Source organism: Odontesthes bonariensis, chromosome 16 (genome assembly GCF_027942865.1).
Source record: "Odontesthes bonariensis isolate fOdoBon6 chromosome 16, fOdoBon6.hap1, whole genome shotgun sequence".
Lineage (NCBI taxonomy): Eukaryota > Metazoa > Chordata > Actinopteri > Atheriniformes > Atherinopsidae > Odontesthes > Odontesthes bonariensis.
This window is the reverse complement of record NC_134521.1, coordinates 15,793,886-15,820,936: the sequence shown is the minus strand read 5'-3', so window position 1 is coordinate 15,820,936 and position 27,051 is coordinate 15,793,886. Positions and strand designations below refer to the sequence as shown.

Below are 27,051 nucleotides of genomic sequence, written 5' to 3'. Positions count from 1 at the left end.
ATTCTGTGCTTTTTGTCTTGTAGAGCACTGTGTGACTTCAGTTTTAAAAGGAGCCGATGGTTTACTTGCTTTGATTCATCCTTGTTCAATAAAGGAACATCATGGTACTCTCTAATGTATATTTATATGGTGATGTACTGTATGTGTAGTCTGTGGGAAACTAAATTATCTAATGATTGCAATTAATGATCACAAATGTTTCAATAATGATAGTGGGTATAGTTAAATGTTTTAACAATATGTTTTAGGCAGTGGAATAAATATTGGTTTCCATCTGACTGAGATAAGGAATGAGATTAAATAGATCCTGGAAATTAGCCTGGTCTGGAGCAGGCTAGCTTCACAGAATAAATCTCCATGGTAACTTACGTCTGAACATATCCCATTCCCTCTATCCCCCTTTTGTGCAACTGGATCACAGATAAGCTGAGCCAGGATAGCCAACATATCCCCGCTTAATCCCTTATCCTACTTTTGTGCAACGGGCCCCAGGTCTCTCTACACCACATATTTAACCCGCTTTATGACCTCAGTCACATATGCATCATTTTAACATGTTCAAGACACACGTTTTTAATTTCCAAAAAGGACTGACAAACACGAAGGCAAACAGTCATTTACATTCAAAGTTTTAACTTTAACAAAAGGCAGTTACTTCACGTTGTTTAGTATCTTCAGAGACCGAGAAATAAAGTTTTATAGAAAACACCCTTGTGTTTAGCTGTTATGTGGAATTGTTGGGGCTTTGATATGGTGCAGCTTATAAAAAAAAAAACTTACTGGGACAACTAACTTGAAACGGACCAATAACAAAGTACAATCAAGAACTATAATGATTCTTACTACTTTAACTTCCAACAGGTTATTCAAGCTTTTCAAAGCTCCAACGCCGCAACAACCGCTTAAACTTAATAGAGTAACTTTAAACGGCACCACCCCATGGACTGTCTAATAAAGGGCACAGCAAACTTCCTTAGGAGCCCTGGTATGAAGGAGCTTGTAATAAACTGACCAGCCCAGCAGAATAATGGGACAGAACGTGGCAGTTGGAACCAGAATCAGTTTAAGATGGAACCGTTGGACCTTCCAACAGCTCCAACGGTTCGGGAACTTCAAACGGTTGTAAGTGCGGCGATTCAGGTACGGTTGTCTTTATGTTTCCATTTGCTGTCGCTTTACTTCGGAAATAAACAGGGAAATGGCGAAAGATTTAAACGCGCCCTTTAATTATCATTACAGCACGTTATTGTCAATTACTTTTTTTTTTTTAACAAGTACAGAACCATTACACCAATGAGAGATATGCTAGCTACGTAGCAGTCGCAAAGCTAGCATCATCGGGCAAAGTCTCGATCATTTACAGCATTTTCTTTGTAAATTTGCACTAATATTATCCACACAGGGTTTTTTTTTTTTTTTTTTTTTTTTTTTAAGATTGGCGCAGGGAAAAGTTTACTTATTAGTTGGGTAAATTAAGTTATTTGAAGTTTTTTCTCATGAATCCATGCCTGTAAAAGTAACTCTGTTTCCAGCTCCACGGACTAAAGCATGGACGATGATGATCATTCCCTCCCCGACTCCATCAACCCCAATAATTTTCCTGCCAAACTCTGGCGTTTGGTGAACAACCCGGCCAACCAAGCCATCCGCTGGGACAGCCTGTGCGAGGTCATCGTCATCGATCAACAGCTCTTCGAGAGGGAGATCTTGTCCCCCGGCACCATCTCCCCAAATGAAGGCACCTTCAAGACCACCAACTTCTCCAGCTTCGTCCGGCAGCTCAACCTGTACGGCTTCAGGAAAGCCGACCCCGCTGTTAATGACCAAGTCGCAATGGACAGCGGGGCTTATCACTATTTTTACAACCCAAACTTTCAGCGGAACCGCCCTGAGCTGGTGGCGAGGCTCCGGAGGCTCACCGTCGACAATAAGGCCAAGATTCAGGCGGGTCTGGACGTGAGCTGTCGGCTTCCGAATCGATACCAGCGATTGGGTGGAGATGGGGATACACCTCTGAAAAGAAGTTAGCTGCTTTTCATTCATGATTTCATATTATTTATTATCTCAGCCATGACAGCCTACAGAAGTAATACAGAAACCTTTTCCACAGTGTAGTCCAGTCTAACAGGTTGATGTAATGCTGTGTTTGCTGCAGGAAGCACCCCACTGCCCAGCCACGCACACCAGCAATTCACCCATCCTTGTCATACTGATCAAAGCCAGGCCATGAAAGCACAGAGTGGAACCCCAGTTCCACCAAGATACCTGATTAGGGGTCATGGCGCAGCCCTCTCTCCTACAGTCTACTCTGCAGCCAAAAAGATGCCGGCGCCCTCAAGCCACCACTACACTGGAGTAGCCTCGAGCTCCAGTGCCATGCATGCTCAGCCAGGTCTGCTGACCAGCGCCAACCATGGAAATCCAAATTTCTGTAGTTTTAATCCTCCGAATGCCCACTACCAGCCCGGCTTCTATCCCACAGGTAAGAGTGGGTTTGGGGTGGATGAAGTTAGACACCACATTGGTTGATTGGCTGTACTTATAAATACAAATGAGGAGACACTGACATATTTTCATGAAACATTTTGCCCGTTTTGGTTTGTGAGATGTGCGAATCATTGTATTTTTATGTTGTTTACATTTTTCAGTGTCCAGACTTTATTTTTAAGTGCATCTGCAAAGGATGCAGGAGCACAAACGCTTCGTTTGATCGTCTAAAATCTTTTGTCTTTCTTGAAGTATGCCACTGCTGCCATCCAAACCTGGTGGCGCCGCATGTTGCAAGCCTTCAGGCCGGGCTGTTTTGTCCCCAAAGTTATTATCAGGTAGGCGAACTGGAGTGTACTTCCTTCGTCTTTGATCGGTGATGTTCTTTTTTCTTAACATATCCGACGTCTAAATGTCCAAAACTTGTTTTTATTTGACCGTTTTAGGCAGGATATCCTGCGAAAGTGTTTGACCACAATCGGGACTTGCAGCACAAGGAAAACCAGGAGGGAAATAAATGTGACATTAACTTGGATGCAGTTTTCCAGATTGCAGATGAGGTGATGCAGACTTTGCCCAATACGTGTCTGGTTAAAGTTGAGACTCCTGAGAAGCCTGCCCCTCTGTTTGGGTCTCCCTCCAACGAATGTAATACCACTCAGTGTGAAAACAGCAGCAGCACCGCCACAGCTAACTCCGCCTGTGCTGTCCCGGTTATTGTGTCCGTGCTAAGCGCTCCTCCTGTGCTGACATACAAACAGCAGGAGGAGTCTGTGGTGTCAGTGCCCGAACAAGTGCCCGAGGACGCTATATTTGAGGTAAGCCTCCATGTACTGTATACATCCTGAAGGCATTTAGCTTCATTTATAAAGAAAATATGCTTTAAAAGTGTTAAAAGGATTTAGCTGGTTAAGATGAAGCATTTAGTTTTCCTTTGGTCAGCCAGTGAATACAGCATGTACGTATAATCTATCTGAAGTCTGTCTTATTTGCTGTCTTCTTCCTCGGTTCCCCGCCAAGATTTCTAGTGTTCAAACAAACGACGATGAGATTATAAGTGTTGAGATTTGTGACATCAGTGGTGGAACAGGTCAGGATTAAAGCAGCCGGAGCACAAGAAGTACAACAGATCTATAGGTGAGACGTGATCGAACCTCAAAGCACATTCAGAGGAAAGCTAGCAGAAGTAGCTTAATTTACTGTTGGTTGCATCTTTAATTCAGATCTCAGGTGGATGACATGGCATGAGACTCCCTCCACCGTGTGATCTTAAGTTCTCTGAGGACTTCAGTTTCCACTTTAAAGATTGTCGTATGAAAGTTTGTTCTCACACAAATCTTTTTCTTTTTTCTTTTCCTGCCAAAGTAGGAATATATATATATATATTTATTGTACTTTAGTGATTATACGGTTGTGTTTTCATGACTTTATTCTAAACTGTTTTAGATATTTTATAGTAACTTTCATTCAGTTCGATGCTGAAGTACTTGTGCCTCTGTGCATTTTAAAATATTAATTTTAAACGCAGCTGTAATGTAATCTGTAATGTTTTTAAATTGTAATTTGAGAATTTAAGGGTCACACATTTCAATATTTATATTTTGGACACGTAGTGGAAATCTTTTGCAAAGGAGAAAATAATTTATAGTGAATAATTTTGTAAAGAAAAGAAGAACTAACATGAAGCATTTAATATACTTTGGATTAGTTTGCTTTGAGGTGGTGACCAGGTGATGGTGGCGTTTTATCCACCTTTTTATTTTTCACTGCATCTCCTCAGGAAAGGACTGTTTCTCCTTTATAAAACTGTCGTATTGTTAAAAACTCTTGTGCAAAACCATTATCATTAAAATGAAATCTAGTCTGGGTGGTTCGTTTGTGTGTAATCATTGCTGATGGGGAGTGTGCGGACACTAGGGGGCGCCACTCACCCGCTGTTCCGCTGCTCCGCCCTCGGGCTCTCAAAATGCTGCCTTCAGGGATGACTCGGAAGTTGCGCTTACATTAACCGAGTGTCATCTAAAAGGATTATTAATTATTCTCCTTTATATATTTATAAGATTAAATGCCTTTGGATGGGTGAATCTAAGCTCATAGAAACGTATTATGTGATAACCCTCCATCGTTAAAAAAGCATGTACTTTTTTCATTGAACCTTGCAGCAACTCCAGTGGTATGAGATAAACGTGTAATTCATGTGTAAAATATTCTAGCAGGATTAACTTTTCTGGATTTTTTTTCTCCGATATTATGTATCGATCTATATTGTTTGTGATATTTGAGTGAATTGTTGATAGAAGCCGTATTTCCGGTTGTACGCGGAGGCAGCAGGACGGAGAGCAGGTAGAGATCCCAGGGGAGCGACACAGTCCGGGAGATAAACTTTTGGGACGGTGTCATAGCTGTTTCTCCACACTATCACCTTTAAATGGACACTAAGTGGAGCCGGGACTAGTGTTATTTCGCTTCTTCTGCGGCGTGTTTTCTCCGTACTTGTTTCTAATTTTCATAAACGGTTCGTTTCCCCTCGGTGCTCTCTGGAGGATCGGCTCTAATTTCTCTCTGTGCAGCGGAGGCTCAGAAATCCGGGAAAGCCACTCTCTTCTTGTCGTTTCTTTAAAATAACAGAGATTAGGGTTTAAATGAGATCTAGTTAGAGAAAAATAAATTATAATAATAACAAGTTGATGCTGGTTGAGAGAAGTCATTTAGTTTTTGGACCCGATTTAATTACAAAGTTGTTGTGAGTGAAGTGGAGTAGTCGGTCCGTTTGCTTCGGTTAATAATTAGATAGAAGTGGAGCACAGAATTGAACAACTTCGAGGATTATTTTCTTCGCAATTCCTCGGCTGTAAAAGAAACTTCTTACACAACGTTTCGGCATCCCATTTATCCTCCAGCACGCCTTATATCCCTCCGGCGGCAACCTGTAGCCCAGCCTTTGAAGTTCAAGTCGTCGCTTCCCAGCGTTTGCGGTGGATTTATCAAGAAAATGTGGCGCCCACGGGACGGGCTCTGCTCTGACACTTTAATCAAGTCGGGATTTGGGTCACATAGTGCGATTTGAAAGATACAGCGATCGGCGTGCACTGTGCCATCAAACACAAATCGGATACACCGTAAGCAGGACCAGTCCTTCTGGAAAAGGGATACAACAGTTCAGCTGCAAATGAGGATATCTGTTGTCTGATGGAGACCAGCCTGGTGGGAATCACTGCACACTTGAGGTTTTAAAAACACGGTGCGTCTCCACCACCCGCACTAATGACACTGGATTCAAGTTCATTAGAGCTCGTTTTTATCACAGGGGGGGTGAAAAACAAAAACAAAAATGTATTTCTGGCACCATCCTGCGGAGTTTGACTCTTAACTCTTGCTGCTGAATGGAAGTTTTAGGACGTTCGCGTTTGAGTTACGATGGAAGTCCTCCAGCTTTAAAAGTTTGGATTATATCTGTTCAGCAGTAGTCATCAAGGCAGGGAAGAATTAAGTGGGACCTGCACGTTTAACTGTACACAGACATTTTCGACGTTTCGTGTATCCGCGGTGCTTTGCCTGCTTTGAAGTCCACCATGTGCGGCCGGGCACCGCCGCTACAGCCGAGGCCATGACCGTCCCCCAGCGGAGCCTGGCCGGGCTCTGGGTGCTCATGGCGGCCCTGCAGGTGGTGCTGGGCCAGCCGGGCCTGGAGTCCGAGCGGTCGGCACTCATCAAGGTGACACTGGTGAAGCATGAGCCGACGGGGAAGCCCATCGTTTTGGAAGGAGTATTCGTGGGAGGAAGTGCCGGCAGAGCGGAGGGAAAACTAATGCAGGTAAGGTGTCATTAAAGAGCGGTTCCACTGTAAGAGCTCAGCAGGGCTTCTGATCCTCAGTTACCATTTACCCCCCCCCCCCCAAACACAACCCACCACCCTGGCACCTGGTGTTAGACCTGTTTCAGAGTTTCTACAGGCCAGGTGAATGGTAGCCTCAAAACTGTTGAAAGCAATGCGGATAAGTGGGAATATTTGCTCATCTCATGTTGGAATTTGTTGACAGCTTTTATTACCTCCACACTTGTGGAGATCAGGTTGAGGTGAAACAAAAACTAACTAAAGTACTGTACTGAAGAACAGAAATGTGTTAGAAGAGGTTCATGTCGATTGAATATAAAGACAATTCTTTGAAAATGAGTTCTTAAAACACACTTGCAGCTCACCGTGGAGTGATTTTTGGCCCCAAGTGTCTGTCTTAAGAGTTTACACAGCATTCACCCTGATAATGATGTTAGCACCTGTACTTGAATAAAATACTGAGATGACCATGAGTGAAGTGTGCAGTAACTCTGAGAGGTGCTCTACAATATCACACTTTCTACCGAGCATGTGATGACAGAATATCTTAATTCCTTTTCCAGTAGCGATGACAAACACGCATTACTAAGGTTAGTTTGTTTTTAGGCTATTTTTACCTACCTCTGAGAAAACATGTTGACTGAGGTTGCCAACTTTTGTAGGTGTATCATTTCCAACATGACAACTTTGTTTTGCCGTAACTATTTTTGGAATCTAAGGCTCAGGCAACGCAGTTGATATCGAAGTGTGGTCAAAGGCCGTTAAATAGCAGCAAATCATGTTGAGACCTGTGTAGGCCTATAATTTCTTTTTCTTTTTTCTCCTTTCTTTCTGTTTTCCATTTGGATAAGAACATGGTGTTAACCCTGTAAATGTAAAGCATGTGGTCCATTCAGTGTGCATATTTAGGATTCAGGAGTGGATTAAGGTTCCCGGGCCATAAAGCGCGACTGCGTGAATTTATTTACCGTCTCCAAAGAAACGGGACGACAGATATGAGGCAACGTAAGATCCCGTCTCTCTTCACTCACCACGTGTGGGAGAGTATGTGACTGGTAAGCCAGATGCTTCAGTTTGCCATAATTGATAAGGCTGATAAGCCACTGATGTTTTCCTCTCTGCCTAATGCTGATCTGACTTTGGTGCATCTGTGTGAGATGTTGACAACATGTTATGGATGCATATTACAGCACTGCTCAGATCAAAGCCACTTCCAGTTCTCTGGGATTTCCAACTTTCTTTAGTCCCCCGACCCCACACACAAAACGTTGCACACTTTAAGGAGTGATGGATCTTTATTCTACTCCAAGGATAAAGACAGGTTATGAGGCCGTACATCCCTAAAGGTGTGAAAGAAAGTCCCACATTCAAGCTAATGATTCCTATATTTGCTACAACCGAGTAGCCACAGCCTACATCACTCTTTTTGATGCCTAAATACCCTGCTATGTTGTTTCTTGTTTCCATAAATCAGATCATTGATTGTGTTTCTGTCCAAGACAGGGAAGGCGTACAGTAGTTTGTGGCGGACACTCTCCTCAAAGGCTGTTCTCACAGTGCACAGAGGTGGTGTTATGCAGCAGGATGCTCTATGCTCTTTGTTGCAGTGCAGGCCTGTTCCAACAGGTCTTTTTTGCCTCTGCAGGCAGCTTTATGGTCCCACTTTATGCTCTTGTCTTCCAGTGGATGAGGAGGATGAAGGCTGGGAAGTTCCATAGATCCATTATTTTTTGGCCAGTTTCTATCTTAGTTTCTGCTCTCCTCTGTCTTAATACATCAAAGTACAACAAAAGCTCCCCGTCAGTTTAAAAAAAAAAATAAAAAATTATAGCAGGTGTGCATGAGGAGTTTTAGTAGGTTTGAACCACACTGACGCAAGACAGCCACTCACCAAATCAAACCTTTGGTTATCTCTTTTGGAGGGGTAAGTCTTCCCGGGGTGAAAATGGTGTTAATTCTCGCATTAAAATGTTGCATCCTGCGTCCAACGTGTTTGCTCACATGAGGGGGACAAATTCATCCAATACTTGGGATGGAAGAAGTTCCAAGGTTTCTTTAGTGTGTCCAAGTCATGAGACTTTACTTTGGTACGACTTTCCCTCTCATCTATTAAACTGTGATCTCTCTGGAAGTATGCCCTGTCCTCTGAATGAACACGTTCATTGGAACACTCTCTGGGGTCTGGCCAGCAGTATTTGGACAAATACAAGTGCTGAGGAATTTTCGCTCCCTCTCCCCTCCGAAATGAAGCTCAGTGATCAGTGGAGAACTCCACAAGCCTCTGAGATAATGCTGAACGTGGGAGGATCGTCGCCGACCCTTCCTCAGGTCTCCGTTGAGAGACGGAGACGGTTTTTATCCTCTTAGCAGGCACAGAGCCCAATTATGGAGCATCATTAAACTCCACCTATTTCCACTTAAAACCATCTTGACTTTCTTTTTTTCTTTTCCTGCATTGTGTGTTTGGTTCATTGTTCTTTGAGACGCCATATTGACCTGTGAGAGCTCCCTGAGACACATCAGCTGTAATTAAGGCTGGCCGGACCGCTGACTGAACACCAGTTAGCTCTGCACCACTTCACATTCTTTCGTCTCCCCTCTCAATGTCCCAAAAGGTACTGAATGCCTCCTCGTCTGTCTCTCCCGGGGCCCTCGCCTGTCCGAGGCCGCTATCTGAGCGCCCCCCTCTCCCTCGGCCCTCAGTGCAGTCGTTTGGGAACGAGGGATGGGAGGGCGGAGGGGGCGCTGAGGGAAAACATCAAAGTGTGTCCAGTTCCGAACGTGAGCTGGGATGATTAAAAGCTGAGACTGTTTACACTGCACTTCCCATATGGCCCCTCTCCTCCCCCTCCCTCTAGATTTCCTGTTCATACTTCCTATCTCCCTGGATGAGATAACAGGCTGTCCAGGGCTCCTCGGGGCTCCTTGCTGCTTTACAGTGCAGTGCATAGTTTTACTTATATGATTGGAGGCATAACATTCACATCACAGTATTATCTGTTGTTTTAGGCTTTTCTGGAGTGTGGTTCAGTGCTCCTATCATTTGTAGTTCACATCAAGCCCCAGTCTGTGTAATTTATCTTTTGCATTACATAATGTTGTGTTTTTCATCTCAGACAAACTATTTTTCACTCGCTCTTTTGTTTCCTCCTGATCTTCGCTCGTGTCTGAGTGAAACTTCAGGTGACGAGCCCCTGAATTGATCAAACGCTCATCCTCGTGCATCTTTTCCTGGCACAGTGACAGAAAAGGGCCTCGCTCTGAGCTTTGCAGGAGCCTTCGTTTCACATCCCCCGGTGCTCATATCCAGCACGCAGAGCCGGTGTGGACACCATATGAGACCACAACATGAACAGAAGTAGAATCCCGTGCCCCTCCATCCCATCTGCCTGTTGGCGACACTGGCACTTACATAAAGCCACAAATGAAATCGCCCTAAGCTCACAATTTCCCCCTGCTTTTCCACAGCACCTGTTGAAAAGGACGCTCAGTTTTTTGTGAGAAAAGGGCACAGACTCTAACATGAGCAACATACTCGGCACCGTTCATGCAGACATTATTCACACTCCTTTATTTTGTCAGCTTACGTAGATCTGCTGTTTTTTTTTTCCTTCCATATGGTCATCAGTTCAGCCGACCTGTCGCCGCTTTGCTACCATCTCCTTCCTCCAGTGAGACAGCAGTTCTTTGTTGCCTCTGGCTCTTGCCTCGACCCTATGCGTGTCCAGGCAATCGGACAAGCTGTGGACTAATGGTTTCTCCTGAGCAGGGATCTTACAAACTGAGGCCTGCAACACAGGAAGCAGGGGCTAGTGCTGTCCTGTCCACCCTTTTCCACAAGAGATGGTTGTTGAGATGTATCTTAGGGCACTGGGAAGAAGGGAGAGGCAGGTAGAGGAAACATGGCAGAGCTCTTCATCCTGCAAGCCCCCTTCTTTTTTAGTCATTAGACCAGGTCTGGAATTTTTGAATGTTACACAACACATTCTTGTCTCCCTTTCATAGCTCTCTTCATGCAAATAACCAGGAAAGGTCTCTGCTTCTTCGGTGTACACTCCGCCGCTCTGCCTCTCGTGTAGCTACTTCCTCAGTTATGTTTCCAAAAAAAAGGTTACATTATTCATTTCATGTTTTCTTTTATGGAGATGCACACATACTAAGTGGCTGCAGTATGATGTGGGCATTGCTTCTGGACCTCTGATTGAAAACAAACAGAATTACCAAACTTCACATCAAAGCAAAGACTTTTGCGTGTGTGCTTTTTATATTTGCAAGCTTCACTGTTCTCAGACAAAGTTTTGGAAAAACTAAGAATCCACACAAATGTTGTCTGTCCTATTCACTCATAGCACTTTTACTGTCTGTCATCTGGGAAACCACTGGCACACTGAAAGAGTAGTGAATGAATAGCTCTTTTGCCATTGTATAATTACAATGGAGAGAGTTAAGCACGCATACATTCATTCACACATGCATGATGCTTTGATAGGGCAGTGGGCCTGACATAGGGCCAGGTGGGGCAAGGGTGCTTTCAGGGACAGCGGCATTCAGTTTTTTTTTTTTTTTTTACAAAATGTCCAAGGTTAAACAGTGGAGAATACCTCAGAATTCTTACATTGTCAGTGAGAAATGTATCACGAGCGACCTTTCTGAATTCGTCCCGACAGCTCAGGACAAATGAAGCACCTGTCTCTTTCCAGTTGAAACCGATCCACTGGGAGTACAGAGGAAAGCCTGCTGATCCATAGCGGGTGCCGAGTCCCCTCTTCCGGGGATCAAGGCCACATTTATAGAGATTTACAGAGAACTGTGTTGCAACAGATGACAATTGTACCACACAGCAGGAGAATGTGCTACTAGTGGGAAGGTTGGGAGCATCACTTTTATGTTCTCCCTTAACTCAACGTTATGATCACTGTGATCAGCTGACAAGTGACACACAGCCATGAAAAATAAAGTACTCCCTCTTTCAGTTCAGAGTTTATGTATCAAGACGATGTAAAACAATAAATCTGGTCCTGAACATTTCTCATAATATAAATACTGCCTCAGATGAACAACAACACATGGGATATTACTTTATGTCCATATCTGTTTTACAGAAACTAAGACACAGAATCAGTGTGTGAAAAACTAAGTGCAACAAGTGCTTCTAATACAATTAAGTTGGTAAGAAGCAGCAAGGTGCTGCTAATAGAACTGACCGTCAGCATCTGTGAGCACCTCTATGAAAGCAGAAATTTGGTCAGTTTGCTGGTCTTGATCATACAGAGGTCCGTTTCACGAAGCAGGTTTAGTGAAAACTCTGAGTTGATTAACCCTGAAATGAGGGAAACCCTGAGTTTTCCGTTTCACAAAGAGAGGTAACTCAACCCCGAGAAAGAGGGGTAACTCTAGCCTGTTTCACAAAGAGAGGTAACTTAACCTCTCGGTCAGTTACCGTAGTAACAGACTCTCTGAACCTAACATGGTCAGGACCAGGTTTTCCTCAAGAAACCTCGAGTTTCTTTCTGTCTCCGTCTTCTTTCAGCCACACACGCCATTTGATTTCCTCATTCATTCAGTCAGCAGAGCGAGTTTTGGCGTAGCAGGAGGTTCTTCTAGTTCTAGAAGTCCATTTATAATATATAAAATTTATAATATACAGTAAGAGGCGACTTTTTCCACGAACATGGCATGTCTGTTTGTCAACGATCCCATGGATGAAGGTGCAGCATTAATGCGCAGAGAAATAAATATTCGTCGGAGATGGTTATCAGACCGCGCATAGATTTTTGCATTTACCGACAATTATCTTTTTGAGCGGCACGATCAGAATTTTGTTGGGACAAAAGAAAAAAAAAGACATAAAAGACAAATAAATATTTGTATGAATAGGCTTAAAAAAGACATATATATGCCTATTATATTTATTAGACACTCGTGTCTCAGCCACTGGCCTTCCGTTAGAGGTGGCGGTGCTGGGCACCACCGGTTTTACAGGCATCTGCCTTCTTTCTGTTGGCTCAGTAGAAGTCTGTGTTAGTTTAAATAGGCTTAATTATTTAAAAGAACATGATATAGATGAGAAGACATAGTTGTGTGTGAAAACAGCATTATGTTGGGAATAAAATAACTGTACAGTCAAATAGCCACTTAATATTTACTTTACAGTGTAAAACATGATCAAAATGAGGTACCTCCAGGCCGAGGTCTCACCTGTTTGAACAATGTTTTTATATTTCATCTTAAACTGCTGCCAAGTGCGCTTCTCCCCTGCGGGATTGCACCTAAATGAAATAAATGAATGGGCTACCATTCAAGCAGTTTCCCCTGTAATATTATTGTGATTGCAAAGTGTACATTTAAACTTACACTTTTGCTGCTGCAGCGGTGTTGCACTTATTTCTAAAAACGTATTGAAACTCGCCGTATGAGCGCATTAAGATTTTCAATTCGAGGTTGGTGAAAAACGTAGCCCCTCCTCTTCCCCGTTGCCATGGTGACTCGTCGAATCGGGGCTCCGTTGATGCTGGCTTTTTAAAGTTGTGGCACACACGCTAAACTCAAGGTGAACTTACTCAGAGTTGATTAAACTCACTCAAATCAGCGTTTCTGGAACCGAAAACTCAGGGTTTTCTATCTCAGAGTAGATCAACTCAGAGATCAGGAATAGACTCAGAGTTGGTTGAACCTGCTTTGTGAAACGGACCCCAGGTGTGTGTTAACACGATGCCAAGGAGGAAAGACAGCAGTGATCTTAGAGAAGCAACCGTTGCTGCTCATCAATCTGGGAAGGGTTATAAGGCCATTTTCAAACTATTTGGAGACCATCATTCTACAGAGAGATTATTCTCTGGGAAACATTCAGGACAGTTCCCAAAGGTCAGACAAAACTGCCAAAAACCCAAGAGCTACATCTCAGACTCTACAGGCCTCAGTTAGCAGGTTAAATGTTAAAGTTCATGTCAGTACAATTGGAAAAAGAACAAGTATGGCTTGTTTGGAAGGGTTGCTGGAGAAAGACTCTTCTCTCTAAAGAGAACATGGCAGCACAGCTCAGGTTTGTAAAGTTATAGCTGAACAAACCACAAGACTTCTGGCCGTCTGTCTGACAGCTAAAGCTCGGCTGAAACTGGATCATCAACAGGACAATTATCCCAAACACAGCAGCAGATCTACATCAAAATGTGTGAAGAAGAAAAGAATCGAGGTGTTGCAATGGTCCAGTCAGAGTCCAGACCTCAGCCTGACTGAAATGCTGTGGTGGGACCTTCAGAGAGCTGTGCATCAACCAATGCTGCAAACCTCGGTACAGAAAACAATTACAAGTTATTGCTGCTAAAAGTGGTTCTACAAGCTGTTGAGTCATGGGGTGTACTAAGTTTTTCACACACTGTCACATTTTAGCTTACAATTGAAAAAAGTTGTGCCTTCTGTATCGCATGACTGGACCTGTCCTGAAGTTCCTGAAGTGTTCATACAGCCATGCTGAAACTGCACAGCTTAAATAAAAAATAAAAAAGCGATGAAGGTGCAAAATAAAGGAAAAACAGTTCTATCATCATTATTTAGACTTTCACTGTCCACCACAAAATGAATTGAAATGAAAGAACGAGCACAATGTGAACGGTGTAAAACCGGAAATTTATCAGCAGATGATGAACAACATTGGCAGCCTGGCAGGCATCAAAATGAACATGTTGCAGTCTTTGGCCACACAGCTGATTCACATTTCATCAGGTCACTATGTCCACATCTATATCCAGAAGAAGAACGTCCTTTACAACTAATCTAAGAAAAAACAAAACAAACAAAAGGTTAAGAATTTGTCATCAAGCTCAAATATTTATGGTGCTAGAACGACAACATAAACGAACCTTGTAGAAATGCAGTCAAATTGTAGTTTGTTCAAGGTTGATATGGCGTCCTCGAGGTTTGTTTGGATGTTTAATAATGTTAGAATTAATGTCATGTCATGTTCATTTTAGTCACAAAGTCGACCACTAACAACTTTTACCACAAAAACGGACTTTTCAGCTCTCGCCGACATCAAAGGCTCAGAAGCCTCTCTGCGGTTTTTCAGTTCACTGCCCGTCTTTTTCTTCTTATCCCGGCAGCGCAGCTTCAAATTCCTCTTCCTCACCTCCTCTCCTCTCCTAACTAGCCCTCTCTTGTTTGTCTTGACAGCTCTTTAAAATGGTTGTAATTCATTGCATGTGCTTTAGTTTCAAGGACAAAAATGGCTGCGTGCACTCAGAAGGCAGGAAGCGCTCAGTTTTGCTGAGAGGTTGGAGGAAAAGAGTCATCACCACGCCACAGATAAATGCTGTCTGACAAACTCCCTCCCTCTCCCTGACTCCCTGTGGCTCCTTTAGTCACTCTGACTCTCTCTCTATTTTTTTTTTTTTAAATATGGCTTTGTGCTCGCCGCTTTGGTAAACACGACGTGTAACACCTCCCAAAGCTAAGGAATCTCATTTGAAGTTGTTTGTGTTTCTTGTGACCAGCAGAAAACTATTTGTGGAGCATGTTTATAAAGGACAGATGTGCATGTGTGGAGCGATTTTTCTTTAAAAATGAAGATCTGCAGAGAGCAGAAGCATATTTTCTACTTCTCTGCTTGAACGCTTGGCCCAACGACCCGCAAGAGGAAGAGCTTTCACCTGCGTGATGGTCGGATTTATTTAATGCATGTATGCGGAGGCATGAATGGGTCCTTGTGAGTGTGCGTGTGCATGCACACAAGGAGCTGGGGGTCTCATTCTGAGATCATTTACCAAACTCTATTAAGTGAGATCAAAGTGACTTAGATCTTTCAGTGCTGCATGACTACAAAAGCCATATTGTAACCCCAGATAAAAGGAGATAACGCTGCTCACAAAAAATGCTTTATGCCTCTGAGAGTCACATGGTCACTTCCAAACAGCGAACAGCATGCCCTGTTTTTGACCTTCTTTTCTTTTTTTCCAGAAAATGCTTCAGTGTTAGTTATGATAAAGGTCGACGTGCAACCATGTTCATTGAGAAACTCAATTTATTGATTTTTGCGAAGCCGACTATAGGCGTCAAGACTTTCCTTTCACAAAAACAGTCTGATTCAGTCACTCCCAACAAAGTTGGAGGCTTTTGAATTGGTCTGTGTAACGCTGTATTACGCACGATCACTCTCACAAAGCCACAGACCACCCATCATGCTGGTGTAGGTTGGTGCATGAGCGGTGTCAGGTGGATGTGTAACCAACTGGCATATCTGTTCAGTGTAGCCAAACAAAGACAATATGAGGATTATGCAGTGCCAACCTCGCCTCATGTGAAGCCAGCTGAATGGTTTCATGTAAACCAGGACAGACGAAAAGACTTAGGAGGATTCAAAAAGATGGAATAACGGTCAAACCGGGAAGCACGTAAAGTTGAACCATTTCCTGCATATTTGTTGTGAGCAGATTAGACGTAAGAATTATGTCTAAAGTCTAAAGTTCTAAACAACAAAATAATGCAACACCAGAAGCACACACATGAAAGCCAGGAAACATGAAATGTGTGTGTGTATGTATGTGTATATATATATATATATATATATATATATATATATATATATATATATATATGAGAAAATACATCAATAAATGTTAGTAGAATGAAATGCCAGATCAATTAGAAAGATCGTTAATTTCCTTTTAAGAATTTCAAGGGAGTTCGCCCAAGCCACTACTTTTATTGGTCACATCAAGAGACATTTGGAAGAAAAGCGGTGGAGGACCTTTATGATCTGACTGGAGCATAAAATGCAAGGAATGATCTTCACTAAGAAAGAGCAAGATCATTTAAATTGATAATTTAGCTTTATGAACATATAAAGCTAAGTGACAGGATGGTGTCGTAATATTCTGTTGAACGGCTGCACTAATTTGCACAGATGTGGTTCAAAAGAGGTCTTCTTTCAATTAAGCTAAAGGTGTAGAAATGATTATTGACAGGATCAGTGATACGGTCTTAAATCTGTATGGCTGCAATTCTGTGACATCAAAGACCTTATTGGCTGTTGTAAGATGTCATTCAAACTGTATCGGCAGCTCAGTTTTTAGTTTTTTTGCAGAAATACCATCACGCTGTTCGTCATGTACCTCTGTGAACTTTCAGGACGGCATAGCACCCATGCCCTTCAACGACAGCTGTTTGACATCGATGTGAATGATGGTTTCTCATTCAGTCACATGCCTCCCAGCACGATTGATGGCACTGTCAGACTAAATGAAAAGTGCCTGTCTTTGTGTTAGCCAAGGGGGCAGCGTGTCTGACAGGCTTAAACTGGTGCGCTAATTTCTGCTCTGCAGAGAGAGTTTTCTTCTCGCCCCTTCAGGGAATCCTGTTGAAAAGTGATTTGTTCTGAGGAAACGCTTCCACACTCGGCCTAATAAGATCTGGTATGGTCTTTTTTTCTACTACCGTGGGTCTCAGGGAGGGTCGTTAATGCCGACTTCATTAAAACAAATGTGGTTTTTGTTGCGTTGTCACAGAGAGTAATATGAAAAATGCGGTGAAAACTTTGGTAAAAGTAATAAAATGTCTAGATTTTTTTCTTTCTAAGGGCTAGTCATGGACTATGTCAACACCAAAGACTCCTTTGACTTTAAACTTGAAGCATCATCACCACCACCAAAAAATTTATTAGCTGTACCCCAAACCGAATACCTGATTCAGAGCCAAACGGTGACCTTGTCTGATCCTCCAAAAACAACTAAACCCAAACTAGACTCTGCCTGATTGACTATTCTAAGAGAGGACTATATATCTAGAAGACCAATTCCGATCGGTCATGACCTCCTGACTAGCTGCCCCTAATTGGAGCCAATCCCTCGCAGTGCCTCCCTCTCTTGGCCAAAGTAAATACCTTGGCACCCAGGAGGAATGCTGACAGACTTGGACCGCCATCGACTCCCCTCACGTGTAACAGCCAACACCAACAACGAACACCAGTCAGCAACGGCAACATTAGAAATATTGTTGGTCTACCTTGAAACGTGCATCCTTTATCTTTTTGCTGTGTTGGTTTTCCACCTGGTGTACTTTCAGATTGTTCTCTTTAAATGGCCTTGACCACAGAGCAGGACTTTGCAGGGAAGTGATAGAGTTGTTGGACTATCAGCTACAAGTGGGTTACATAACCTGTGTATATATATTTACTCTGAGGCAGGCTTCCTGTCAGCTGCCCTTGTTGCGCAGTGGTCAACCGAAATGAAGTGGGCGGATCAAAGGGCTGTTAGTTTTTGAGAGAACTGGGCCATGATGTCTCATCGGGACTGTTCACCTGATAATCTCCCTTGTGGGAGCTGCTCCAAAGAAACTAGAAAAAGCATCAGCTGACAGCTCACAAGGCATGCTTTTACGGCTGTATGAAGTTTTGGGCTCCTTTTCTACTTTCAGATGGTTTGTTTGTGCCTGCAGCTGCCAGGCCTCATTCCCTCAAAGCCTGCTATTTAAACCCCCGGATTGCAGTGCGGGAGTGGAGTGCAGCATGGTGTTGCTCTTTGTTCTGGGCCCTAGGTTAAGGTTAGCACAGCGTTACACCACAGCAACCCTGAAAGCCAGCTCTGAAGACTAAAGCAGAGCCGTGTGTGGTTTGGTGTTTGGTCTGCTCACTCTGAGATTAGCAGCAGGTTGGCAGAGGATCGGGTAATGACATGTCTACCGCTTTTCGAGTCCTTGGACTGTCTGAGGCGGCAGGGCTACTTGAAAGCAAGACACACACACACACACGCACACACACACCTAGGCATAGAAGTGTGGCCCCTCTTCTTCTACCAGACCATGACAAATTGTCAAGAGACAGATGTGACATTGTGGTAACAGAAACAATATAACATTTATAATCTCTGCTAAATGAGATGTGACATGGCCAACCACTAATTGTCTCGGGCACACAGATGCCATATCATACTCCGGATTTCTCACTTCATCAAAACCTTCATTTTCCAGAGTGTCAGGTCTTTACGCATGTTTTTAATAGCAGCGAAACAAAGCAGTAGGACACGAGAGGAAGTGTGTAGTGACCAATGTCATGTCGCTACAAGTAACTGCTTGTAATGTACGGGAATTATGGTTCAAAGATTTGCCCATATACATTACATACTGGAACAGAATGCGTGTTTGCACACTTTTTATAGATCTCATTCTTGAAGCAGATGTGAGTTCCAAAAATGTATCTGCATCACTCTAATTTAGGAGATGATGTTTTCTGTTTTTTCTTTAAGAAAAAAAACCCTTTGTATTTTATGAAGAAAGTTCTATTGAGTGCCCATCACTTTGCTGTGTTCTTTATAAGTCAACAGCATGTTTACAAAGCTCCAGTCCAAATCTAAGAGCCAGGAGCAGAGCCAAGGGTTGCAGTGCAATGCCAGACCTATCTGAGAGAGATGGTGGGAGGGTTGGGCTGCCCTGGGGAACGGGTGAGGAGTGGGGAGGGGGTTAGCACCATGTTCACTGCAGTTCTCTGACCTACCTCCACGCTGCTGACTTCCACTGTTTGCCCACTCGGTTAACTATTACCAAAAGGCTGTGTACTTTGGCATCAGCCCAACGCTCTTACACATACTGTGCGCCATTATCAAAGAAGACCTCTATTACAAGCCCTGGAGTCCTTCCAAAAGGGCCACAGCCACAGTTTCAAGACCGATCCCTGCACAGCATCTCTCCTGTTTTGCCTCGCTCATCGCTTTCTGTGTACTTCCTTCGTTCTCTAACTTCTCGTGCTTCTCCTTTCCCCTCGTCCCCTCGCTTCAACGCGCACGTGCTGGTTGAACTGCCCTCGGCAGGTTCCTCACCCACTCGCACTTCTTTTTATAATCCCCTGTGTGTTTGCATTTATTTTCCTTGGTGTGGTTTCAAAGTACAAAAACAGTAGAAGAGTAAAAGTGTGAGCGCTTTACCACAACCGGTAAAGTGGCTGTTGATTGCTGTCATTATCACTGTATTTTAGTACAGAGTTTTACAGATTATACATTTAGCTGTAAAAAAAAAAAAAAAAAAAAGACAAACTTTCAGAATTCATTCATTTATTGAGCAAGTTTTTGTTTTTTTTCTTTGATAATCACCTGGTTGAGAATTGAAACACAAGTCCAGATTGGATCTGATAGGAACATATCCTGTCCCAGATACTAAAGATAGAAAAAGTAGTTTTTATTCATCTTATGAATTCCCGGGTTAGACTTGTGGCAAACAGCTATGTAGGCGATAGAATTTTGCACTCAATAGGACCCCCAATTTGCAAATAAAGGATACTTCTCTGTCAGGACCTGGGGACGTGATTACATCGGCGTCGGCTGCAGGATTATGTTGTGCATCAGTGTACCATTGCTGTTATGGCCGGGACTGTGTGTACTTACCTCACTAAAGTCAAGGCATTGCAACAAAAACTTATGTTCATGCTTCAAAGAATAAATCAATTACAAAACTATGAAAATATTTATTTAGCACTGAATACTGACATTCCAATAATAGAAAATATAAGATAAAATTAAATGTTTTACTTTGCTCCCGAATAGCCTACATGCCTATAACTGACTGCGGAAAGATGGTAAAAATTAAATATCTTCTCTCATAAAACAAAAAGTCCATTAAAGTTGAGTGTATTCAAGCAACATAATAGTGTAAAAATAATGAATAGTGTGTTTTTTCTCAAAATAACCATGTCAATCAGGATGTTTTTATTTTAAATGGTGAATCAAACCCGACTTTGGGAAATGCTTTGCCGATGCACCCCTTCCTGAGATTTCAGCATTACGTGCTTTACTCACGACTATACTCAGGCGCACGCTGCTGCGATTTTTGCTTGCGTCACAACATCCTGTTTCGGTCGTGTTGTTTCGTTGTAAAAAGTATTTCGGCCGAAAATGCATCTTTTTTTGGGGCCATTTTCGCCCGAAAATGTTCGGTGGTCGAATTTTTGGTGCATCTCTAATAAAGAGCTGATGAGTTATGTGAGGAGGTTTCCTAATACAATTTCCCCCAGCTGGTCGAGGCGGGTGGCCGGCCTTCTTGAGTCTGGTTCTGCCAGACGTTTCTTCCTTTTAAAAGGGAGTTTTTTCTCTCCACAGTTGCCTCGTGCACGCTCAGGACGGGGGATTGGACCGGAAAGTTTCGGTGATAAATAAACTTTAAAAATAGCCAGAAGCACGTAGTTTTAAGGTTTTTGAGGGTTTACTTTAGCATGTCTGTATTTGATATATCGTGTCATAAAATCAGCAGTGTACAAAATGTACAACTAATGTTTTTTATGAAGTCTCTGTCATTCTTCTTTCTTTTCTCTTGCTTTTGTAATTGGGGCCTGCCATAGCATTGCATAGGAGAGCAATGCAAATGCATGGCAAGGCACCTATTACTATTCCGTTGGCAAAAGTCTATGGGATTTAACATTGAAAACGTGTCTCTTTATTTATAGGCTATATTTATTCTTCCGTCCACATTAATGCTGGCCCTATGGGCCCGCACATCCCAACAATATATATATCAAAACGACCGGCTCAATGAGTTTTCGCGGGCTATTACTTTTATTGAAGATTGGAGTTACCATGGCGACGTAATAAGCAAAAAACAGCCCCCCAAAGCCCCCCTAGGAATAAACAGGGGGATGACCTGGAAAAATCATAAAAAACCCAAAATTTTGAGCAGTTACTGTGTCATCGTGCATTAACCTAGAAACACCATTCAAATGTCAGTTTGTAGATACGTCCGTGCTGTGTTCAGAAGTGAAGACGCCATGTCAATACCTGCTACGGATTTCCCACAGCATGCCTCCAAGCGACCCAAAGTTTTGGCCAAAATCTGCAAAATTTGGATTTTTAGAGCACAACTGCCATTTCATTAGTGTGGGAAGAGCAAGAGTTCTGACCTCAGATTCATTTTCGAATCGCCCTCACGCCTACAAATATCGCTCCAATCCCATTATGTACTGTCATAATATAGGCACGCATGTTGGGATTCATAAAATGTTTTCATATTTCATCTAGGGCTGACCGTTTGCTCTCAGAGCCCCTCAGAGCAAAGTGATGTCGGGGCTCAAAGACCTCAAATACCAATTTTATTTCATCCAATTCTCAGAATCTCAGCAGCTCCTGCAGCCCTTCTTTCTCTCATCCGTGCTTTCACTGTGAATGTGCTACAGATCTGAAACGCGGGAATATTGAAGTCCAAAGGCGTCCCTCGCTCATTCTGCGAGAATTTTTTCCGTAGCTCTTACGGTTTCCAAATGGGAAGCATCTGTTCGTAGAGGTTTTTTGGCTCTGAGAAGCCTGAGTCTCATATAATTAGTGTAGCAGCAGCTGGGGCAGCTTAACTGTCAGAAACTACAGGATTAACCGCTTTAAAGGGACAGTTCGCCTCTTTAAAGGGACAGTTCGCCGCTTTAAATTTTTTAATTTAAATGGCTTTGATGCCGTTTAGGCTTGAATGCTTTTTCTTTAGGCCTTCCGAACCATTCCTGAGCAGTCGTGATTGGTTGAGTGATACGCACACTTTGGCAGGCCCCTTCTAAATTTCTTCACAAATTTTCTAGTTCATATTCTAACTCTGTGCTTAATTTGTAAATCAGGAAGTCCAGTGACTCAGTCATTGGACAAATGAATTAAACGGGCCTAGACACAAGAAGAAAGTCCTCCCCGTGCTGAATTTGAGTGATATAATTGTGAACACTCTGATCACTGAATGTATGCCTAAAAATATACACATTTGCTTGTGGAGACTGTTTAGTTTAGTTTTAGGAGATATCACAGGGGCTTTGTGGACTGTGCTTCAGGCTCTGCAGATTTTATTGCTACATTCTGATGAACCCGAACTGCTCCTTCTCTGGATTCTTGGATCTCCTGATGTACACAATAAGCACCGAGTATGAACATGACCTGAGACCACACTGTCTATGATCAAGAATAAGAAAAAATAATTTCCCTTTGACATGCCAGTGAGGTCCAAAGGTTTGTGATCACACATTTATTTTGCATGAACAAATTCAGTAGAACGTATGAACAAATTCAACATGGGAATGGATTTATCTCGCATTTTGTGCAACCAAATGTGGTAAAATCTCAAGTCGAGGCAATTGTTTTTATATTCCTGTCGTCACCTTTAAACCATGTTACAAAACTGCAGGTGCAGCAATGAATGTGAAAGCAAATGTTCCAAAAAAAGAAGCTGATGTTTTGGCTTAAAAAGAAAAGATACAAATCCTCATTGAAAATCAAAACACAACACAAAAACTTGCCACTATTAATTAAATGTATTATTTCTGAAAGTGAACCAAAGCATGCCTTTATCTCACCATCCTGATGTGATGAAAAAATAAAAAAATCATAGTTTGGCTGCAGTTGCTTTTGTCTCTCTGTGGGAAAAAAAAAAACAGCCGACGACGGCGGAAAGCACCACTGACCATCAGACCAGGTTTTCTATCAATCAGCTGTTAACTTAAACGTTTAATGATTACATAAGCAGTCGGCCTAGTTTGATAGATTCACTATCTAATCTAATTACATTAGCAAAGCTGTGAATTTCCTTTGACCAGATAGAAAGATACATAGATCACAAGAAAACTATTTAATGTGGAGATAATTACATAATCATGTCATTAGTGAGGCTCATGAGGATCAGAAAATCCCAATTAGTTATTTCAAGATAAGGAGATATGCTCTAAGTTTGGAGTGAGTTATGAGAAGCCCGGGCCAGTTTTCATCTTCATAACTGTAATAATTAGATCATGAGAACAAATGGCGCCTGTAATCATCCTTTGTGGTCTTTCTTGGTGCCTGAGACACATGATGACTACAAATCAAGCTTTGTCTCCCCGTCTTTGAATTTTCAGACAATTTACTATGCATGACTCAAATAAACGTGCTCCCACACAGCTCGATATTGCCAACTCTTAAAAGTACAAGTTCCAGCCTTTGACTTTTGTGCCATCGTGTCACAAGGGATTTATTACAGCCAAGTTCCAAATGCTGTGTAGCACTGGGCACATGTGAGCCAGATGTCATCCACATTTAGAGACCACAATTTAATGCATTTGTTATGCCCCCTGTTGGTTGATGCTGATATGTGGCTGCCACATTGTTCCTCTAATTTTAGGCCGCATAGAGACTGTTTGTCTGTGACAGTGCCGTGCATAGAAACCATTCTTCACGCCACATTTTTGATTTATTGTGCAGAAGAGAGAGGCTAACAGCAGCCAGGTGAATACTGTGAATGTGTGCCTTTTTTAGTGCATTATGTGGCTTATTTGATCAGGTGGCCTCTGTGTCATACTTGGACCAGGTGCTCACCCATATAAGGTCGAATCGGCTCACATGGCACTCGAATGGCATGTAAACATCTCACGCTTAAAAGTGTGGATGTTTGTCTGTGTATTAAACTTGGACTCAGATTCTTTAGAACTGATATGTAAACAGTGGGTGCTTTGGAGAGCACGTACGGCATGATCGCTTCAAAAATGTATCCTCAGACCATATGCTATGCTCTTCTGTTGGCTCCCCCCTCTCCCACACACACACACTCCTTTAGCAAGCTCACTTCCTCTCACCAGCAGGAAGTCCTGCTCTTTTTCATCATGACAAAGCAGTGCAGACAGTAGCTTCTCATCTGAGCCTTATCTCTAAAGCTTTTAATTAACTGCGAGGCGTGTAGTCCCTGCTCTGTCAACCCGACTTTTTAAAGTCAGGGGAGGGATGTTTAGGGACACAATAGCAGCACTGTGTTCACGTCACTTGAAAGTGGTTCATAAATTATATTAAAGTTGGCTACGTCACGGATTATCTGCTGTATGTTTGCTTTTCACTTACTCTGGATATGATCAAGTTTATGAAGCATGTAGCCCCAAACTAAGACATTATGTTCAAGGTCAGAGGGACATTTTGAGTAATGGATCTGAAAAGGGTCAGCTCATGGCATCAGAGCAGTACATAAAACCGTGAAACAGGATATTAACACTTGTGTTGGCTATTGTTTCACAGTCGGCAACAACGATCACATGATTGTGAAGACTGCAGTTTTTCATACAGCTCTAACACGCTAACACGTCTACACTAACTACTCTTACAATGCAAATGTAAGCCGCTATGCTAATGTCCATAATATCAGTTATGATCATTAGCATGCTAATTAGCGCTGCACACAAAGTTCAGCTGAGGGATTTTATTAGCTGCTGACATATTTCTGAACCACAACGCTAGTAGGGCTCATAACAGGAGCCCTCTAACTGTAACTGACCTAAATATGTGTCATTTAACTGTTTTTAAATGATGCTGGCAGCTGAGAACTACCCAATAGAGTAGTCACAATGAGGCGCAGGCCGCAATCTGCAGAAATTACAACTCTCAGGTTCAAATGTGTGCCATTGTTCATGGCACAGTGTGGAATTATTGCTCTAAGGGGCCTAATTTAGCACTACTTGAAAAGTGGTGACTAGTGATTTTACTAGTGGGTTTTACACACACCACCCACAGACTCACAGCAGGCACACAGACATTTCATGCCCCGCAGTGGTTCCAGCCTTCATGGCGAGCAGGGAGAAGAGAGGGCAGAACCCTTAAGAGAGTTTCTCCTCCACACCTACGACGCCTTTGTATTCCCGCATAATGATTTCCTTTTGGGTCACCTCTCCAGCCTTTCAGGGCAGTGAAAGTGGATCTGTTGAAGGCCTCTCCATTACATAGCCCATCAGATAGGGAGCGCTAGATAAGTCCCCCCTGTATAATAAATGTCTCATATTTGATCTTCACAGGTGGGAGCGATCTCACAGCACTGTAGCCAGGGAGCCTCTCCTGGGACAGCTTGCACAAACACCTGTTCTTTAGGGGGAGAAAGACATGTCTACGTGCCTTTTTTGCAAACACCGTCACACACAAACATGATTTATAAAAGAAACAACACCTTCACGGGCTGTTTCCTGTGGCTCTACACTTTTTGTGCATGGGGAAGGTGAAAGGTTAACATACCCGTGCTTATTCAGCCCGAGTGAACTTTGAAGAAGCTTTACGGTGCGAATCGTAAATGAGTTAACCCCCAACCCAGAGCCCTCTTTCCATGCCTCACCTCCCCTGCAGTTTCTGCCCGGCAGGTTCAAAGTTCACGCTCCGGCCCCGACAAATCATTGACACGGTAAAGCAAAACCGTATGAATGGAGGGACGGAAATGTGCCTGGAAATCAAAAGTGAATTATAAGAAGGGTTGGCTTTAAAATAGGCCAACGATCATAAATACAGAGGAAAGTAAATAGTGGAGGCAGAATGTCAGGCTGCCTTGTTAGCACGTCTAGTGTTGCACGGCTGTGGTCTGAGTTGGAGGCATTGGAGACATGGTAGGCAAACCTAGCTGTGAGTTATGCTTCCCTAGCTGCATAGCTATGCAGTGCTCGTTCCCTCCTGAGCGATCACCAACATTCAAAGCTGTGGCTTGTCACTTGCTTTTTTTTTCAGGGTGACAATTTCTTTGGAGATCATTGACCACCCGAGGCAGGGGAGTATTCCACTGTACGGCCCACTTAGCCCCCCCCCTCCTCTCAGTGCCACCTATCTCTTCGGTTGACACTCGGATGCTTTTTCCTCTGGTATGATGGAAATGCAGTGAGCTGTTGCTTGTTACTCTGCCTGTTGCTGTTTAACAGTATTTATTCAATCGTAGTGAAAGTGCTGAGAAAAAGGGAATACTGGACAAAAGAAGAATGTGGGATGTCGGGAAGGAAAAGTTGTTAAAGTTGTAGGTTTTCCCGCGATGAGCTGTACCCAGATCAGTTTCAGTAATTGACTTTACTTCACGTCTCCCATTTGTCTGTTCTTCAGATATGGCTTCACAGCTTTGCGTTCTCTGTTGTTTCACTGTTATTTAGATGGCTTATCCAATGGGAACAGAAGATAGATCATTAATGTCAGTCAGATATTTTGAATCAAAGTTTGTTTTTCCACCACTGGAAATTGTTGGTTTTTACTCCCTCTTCTTTAAAAAAATAAAAAATCAATCAAAAACATAGATTAGATTAGTTTATTCAGTCATTCAACTAAAACAATACAATTATAAATTTGTTTTCTACAATATAAACAAGTTCAAACATTTGTAATTACTCTGTCAGAAATCATTCGCTCTTATATCCTGACCTTTATATAACTCTAGAAACCATCCTTTTGAAAAGCCAAAAGGAAATCCACATTTTTAGATTTCTTTGGGCATTTTATCATAATTTAACTCCAAGAACAGATATAAATCTCCTTTAATTCCTTTTTTTTTTTTTTACACATTTACACACATAGATCTCTCTCCTTAAACATGAAATCAGTTAAAGAAATGGCATTTTGAACATCATTAACATTACAATCTTTAGTAAGTATAGAAAGGAGTTTTATGGTGGATGATCCACACATGCAGACTGTGAGTCTATGGCAAAGTTACCTGAGAAGGTGACCCAAGGCCTGCATTGTTGTTGCCACTGTTTGTATCCAGTTGCAATGGAAACAGGCATTTCCCCTTTTATCTTCTATCCTCCACTATACAGATTCAGTCATTGTAACCTGCATGCTTGGCTTTGTCGTCGTCGACCCGCTTCTTAAGTCCCTTATATATTTAGATCTCTTATCTGATATTGTCATGGCAATGTAGAATAAACAAACCGTTTGGATAGCTGGCTGGGACCTTGCTCCAGGTCCTTTGATCAGAGAAGCCTTTTATTCTGCTAAGAAGCTTGAGAAGCTGGGAGTGGGCTGGTGCCGCAGTGAAGC

At 42.7% G+C, this 27,051-nt stretch overlaps 2 protein-coding genes across 3 annotated transcripts in view; both read left to right on the top strand.

The window, feature by feature from the left end:
* Positions 1 to 1,548: 1,548 nt before the first annotated feature.
* On the top strand, positions 1,549 to 5,420 carry hsf5 (heat shock transcription factor family member 5). Its single transcript, XM_075487391.1, has 5 exons — positions 1,549 to 2,023; positions 2,156 to 2,482; positions 2,740 to 2,825; positions 2,934 to 3,305; positions 5,388 to 5,420. The coding sequence occupies exons 1-5, from the start codon at positions 1,549 to 1,551 to the stop codon at positions 5,418 to 5,420; spliced, it is 1,293 nt and encodes a 430-aa protein (XP_075343506.1).
* rnf43 (ring finger protein 43) overlaps positions 4,824 to 27,051 on the top strand; it is an 81,143-nt gene continuing 58,915 nt past the window's right edge. For both annotated transcript variants that reach the window (XM_075486406.1, XM_075486405.1), the window contains exon 1: positions 4,824 to 6,301. In XM_075486406.1, coding sequence (XP_075342521.1) covers positions 6,095 to 6,301 — 207 coding nt within the window. In that variant the 5' untranslated portion in view covers positions 4,824 to 6,094. The remainder of the gene's footprint in view (positions 6,302 to 27,051) is intronic.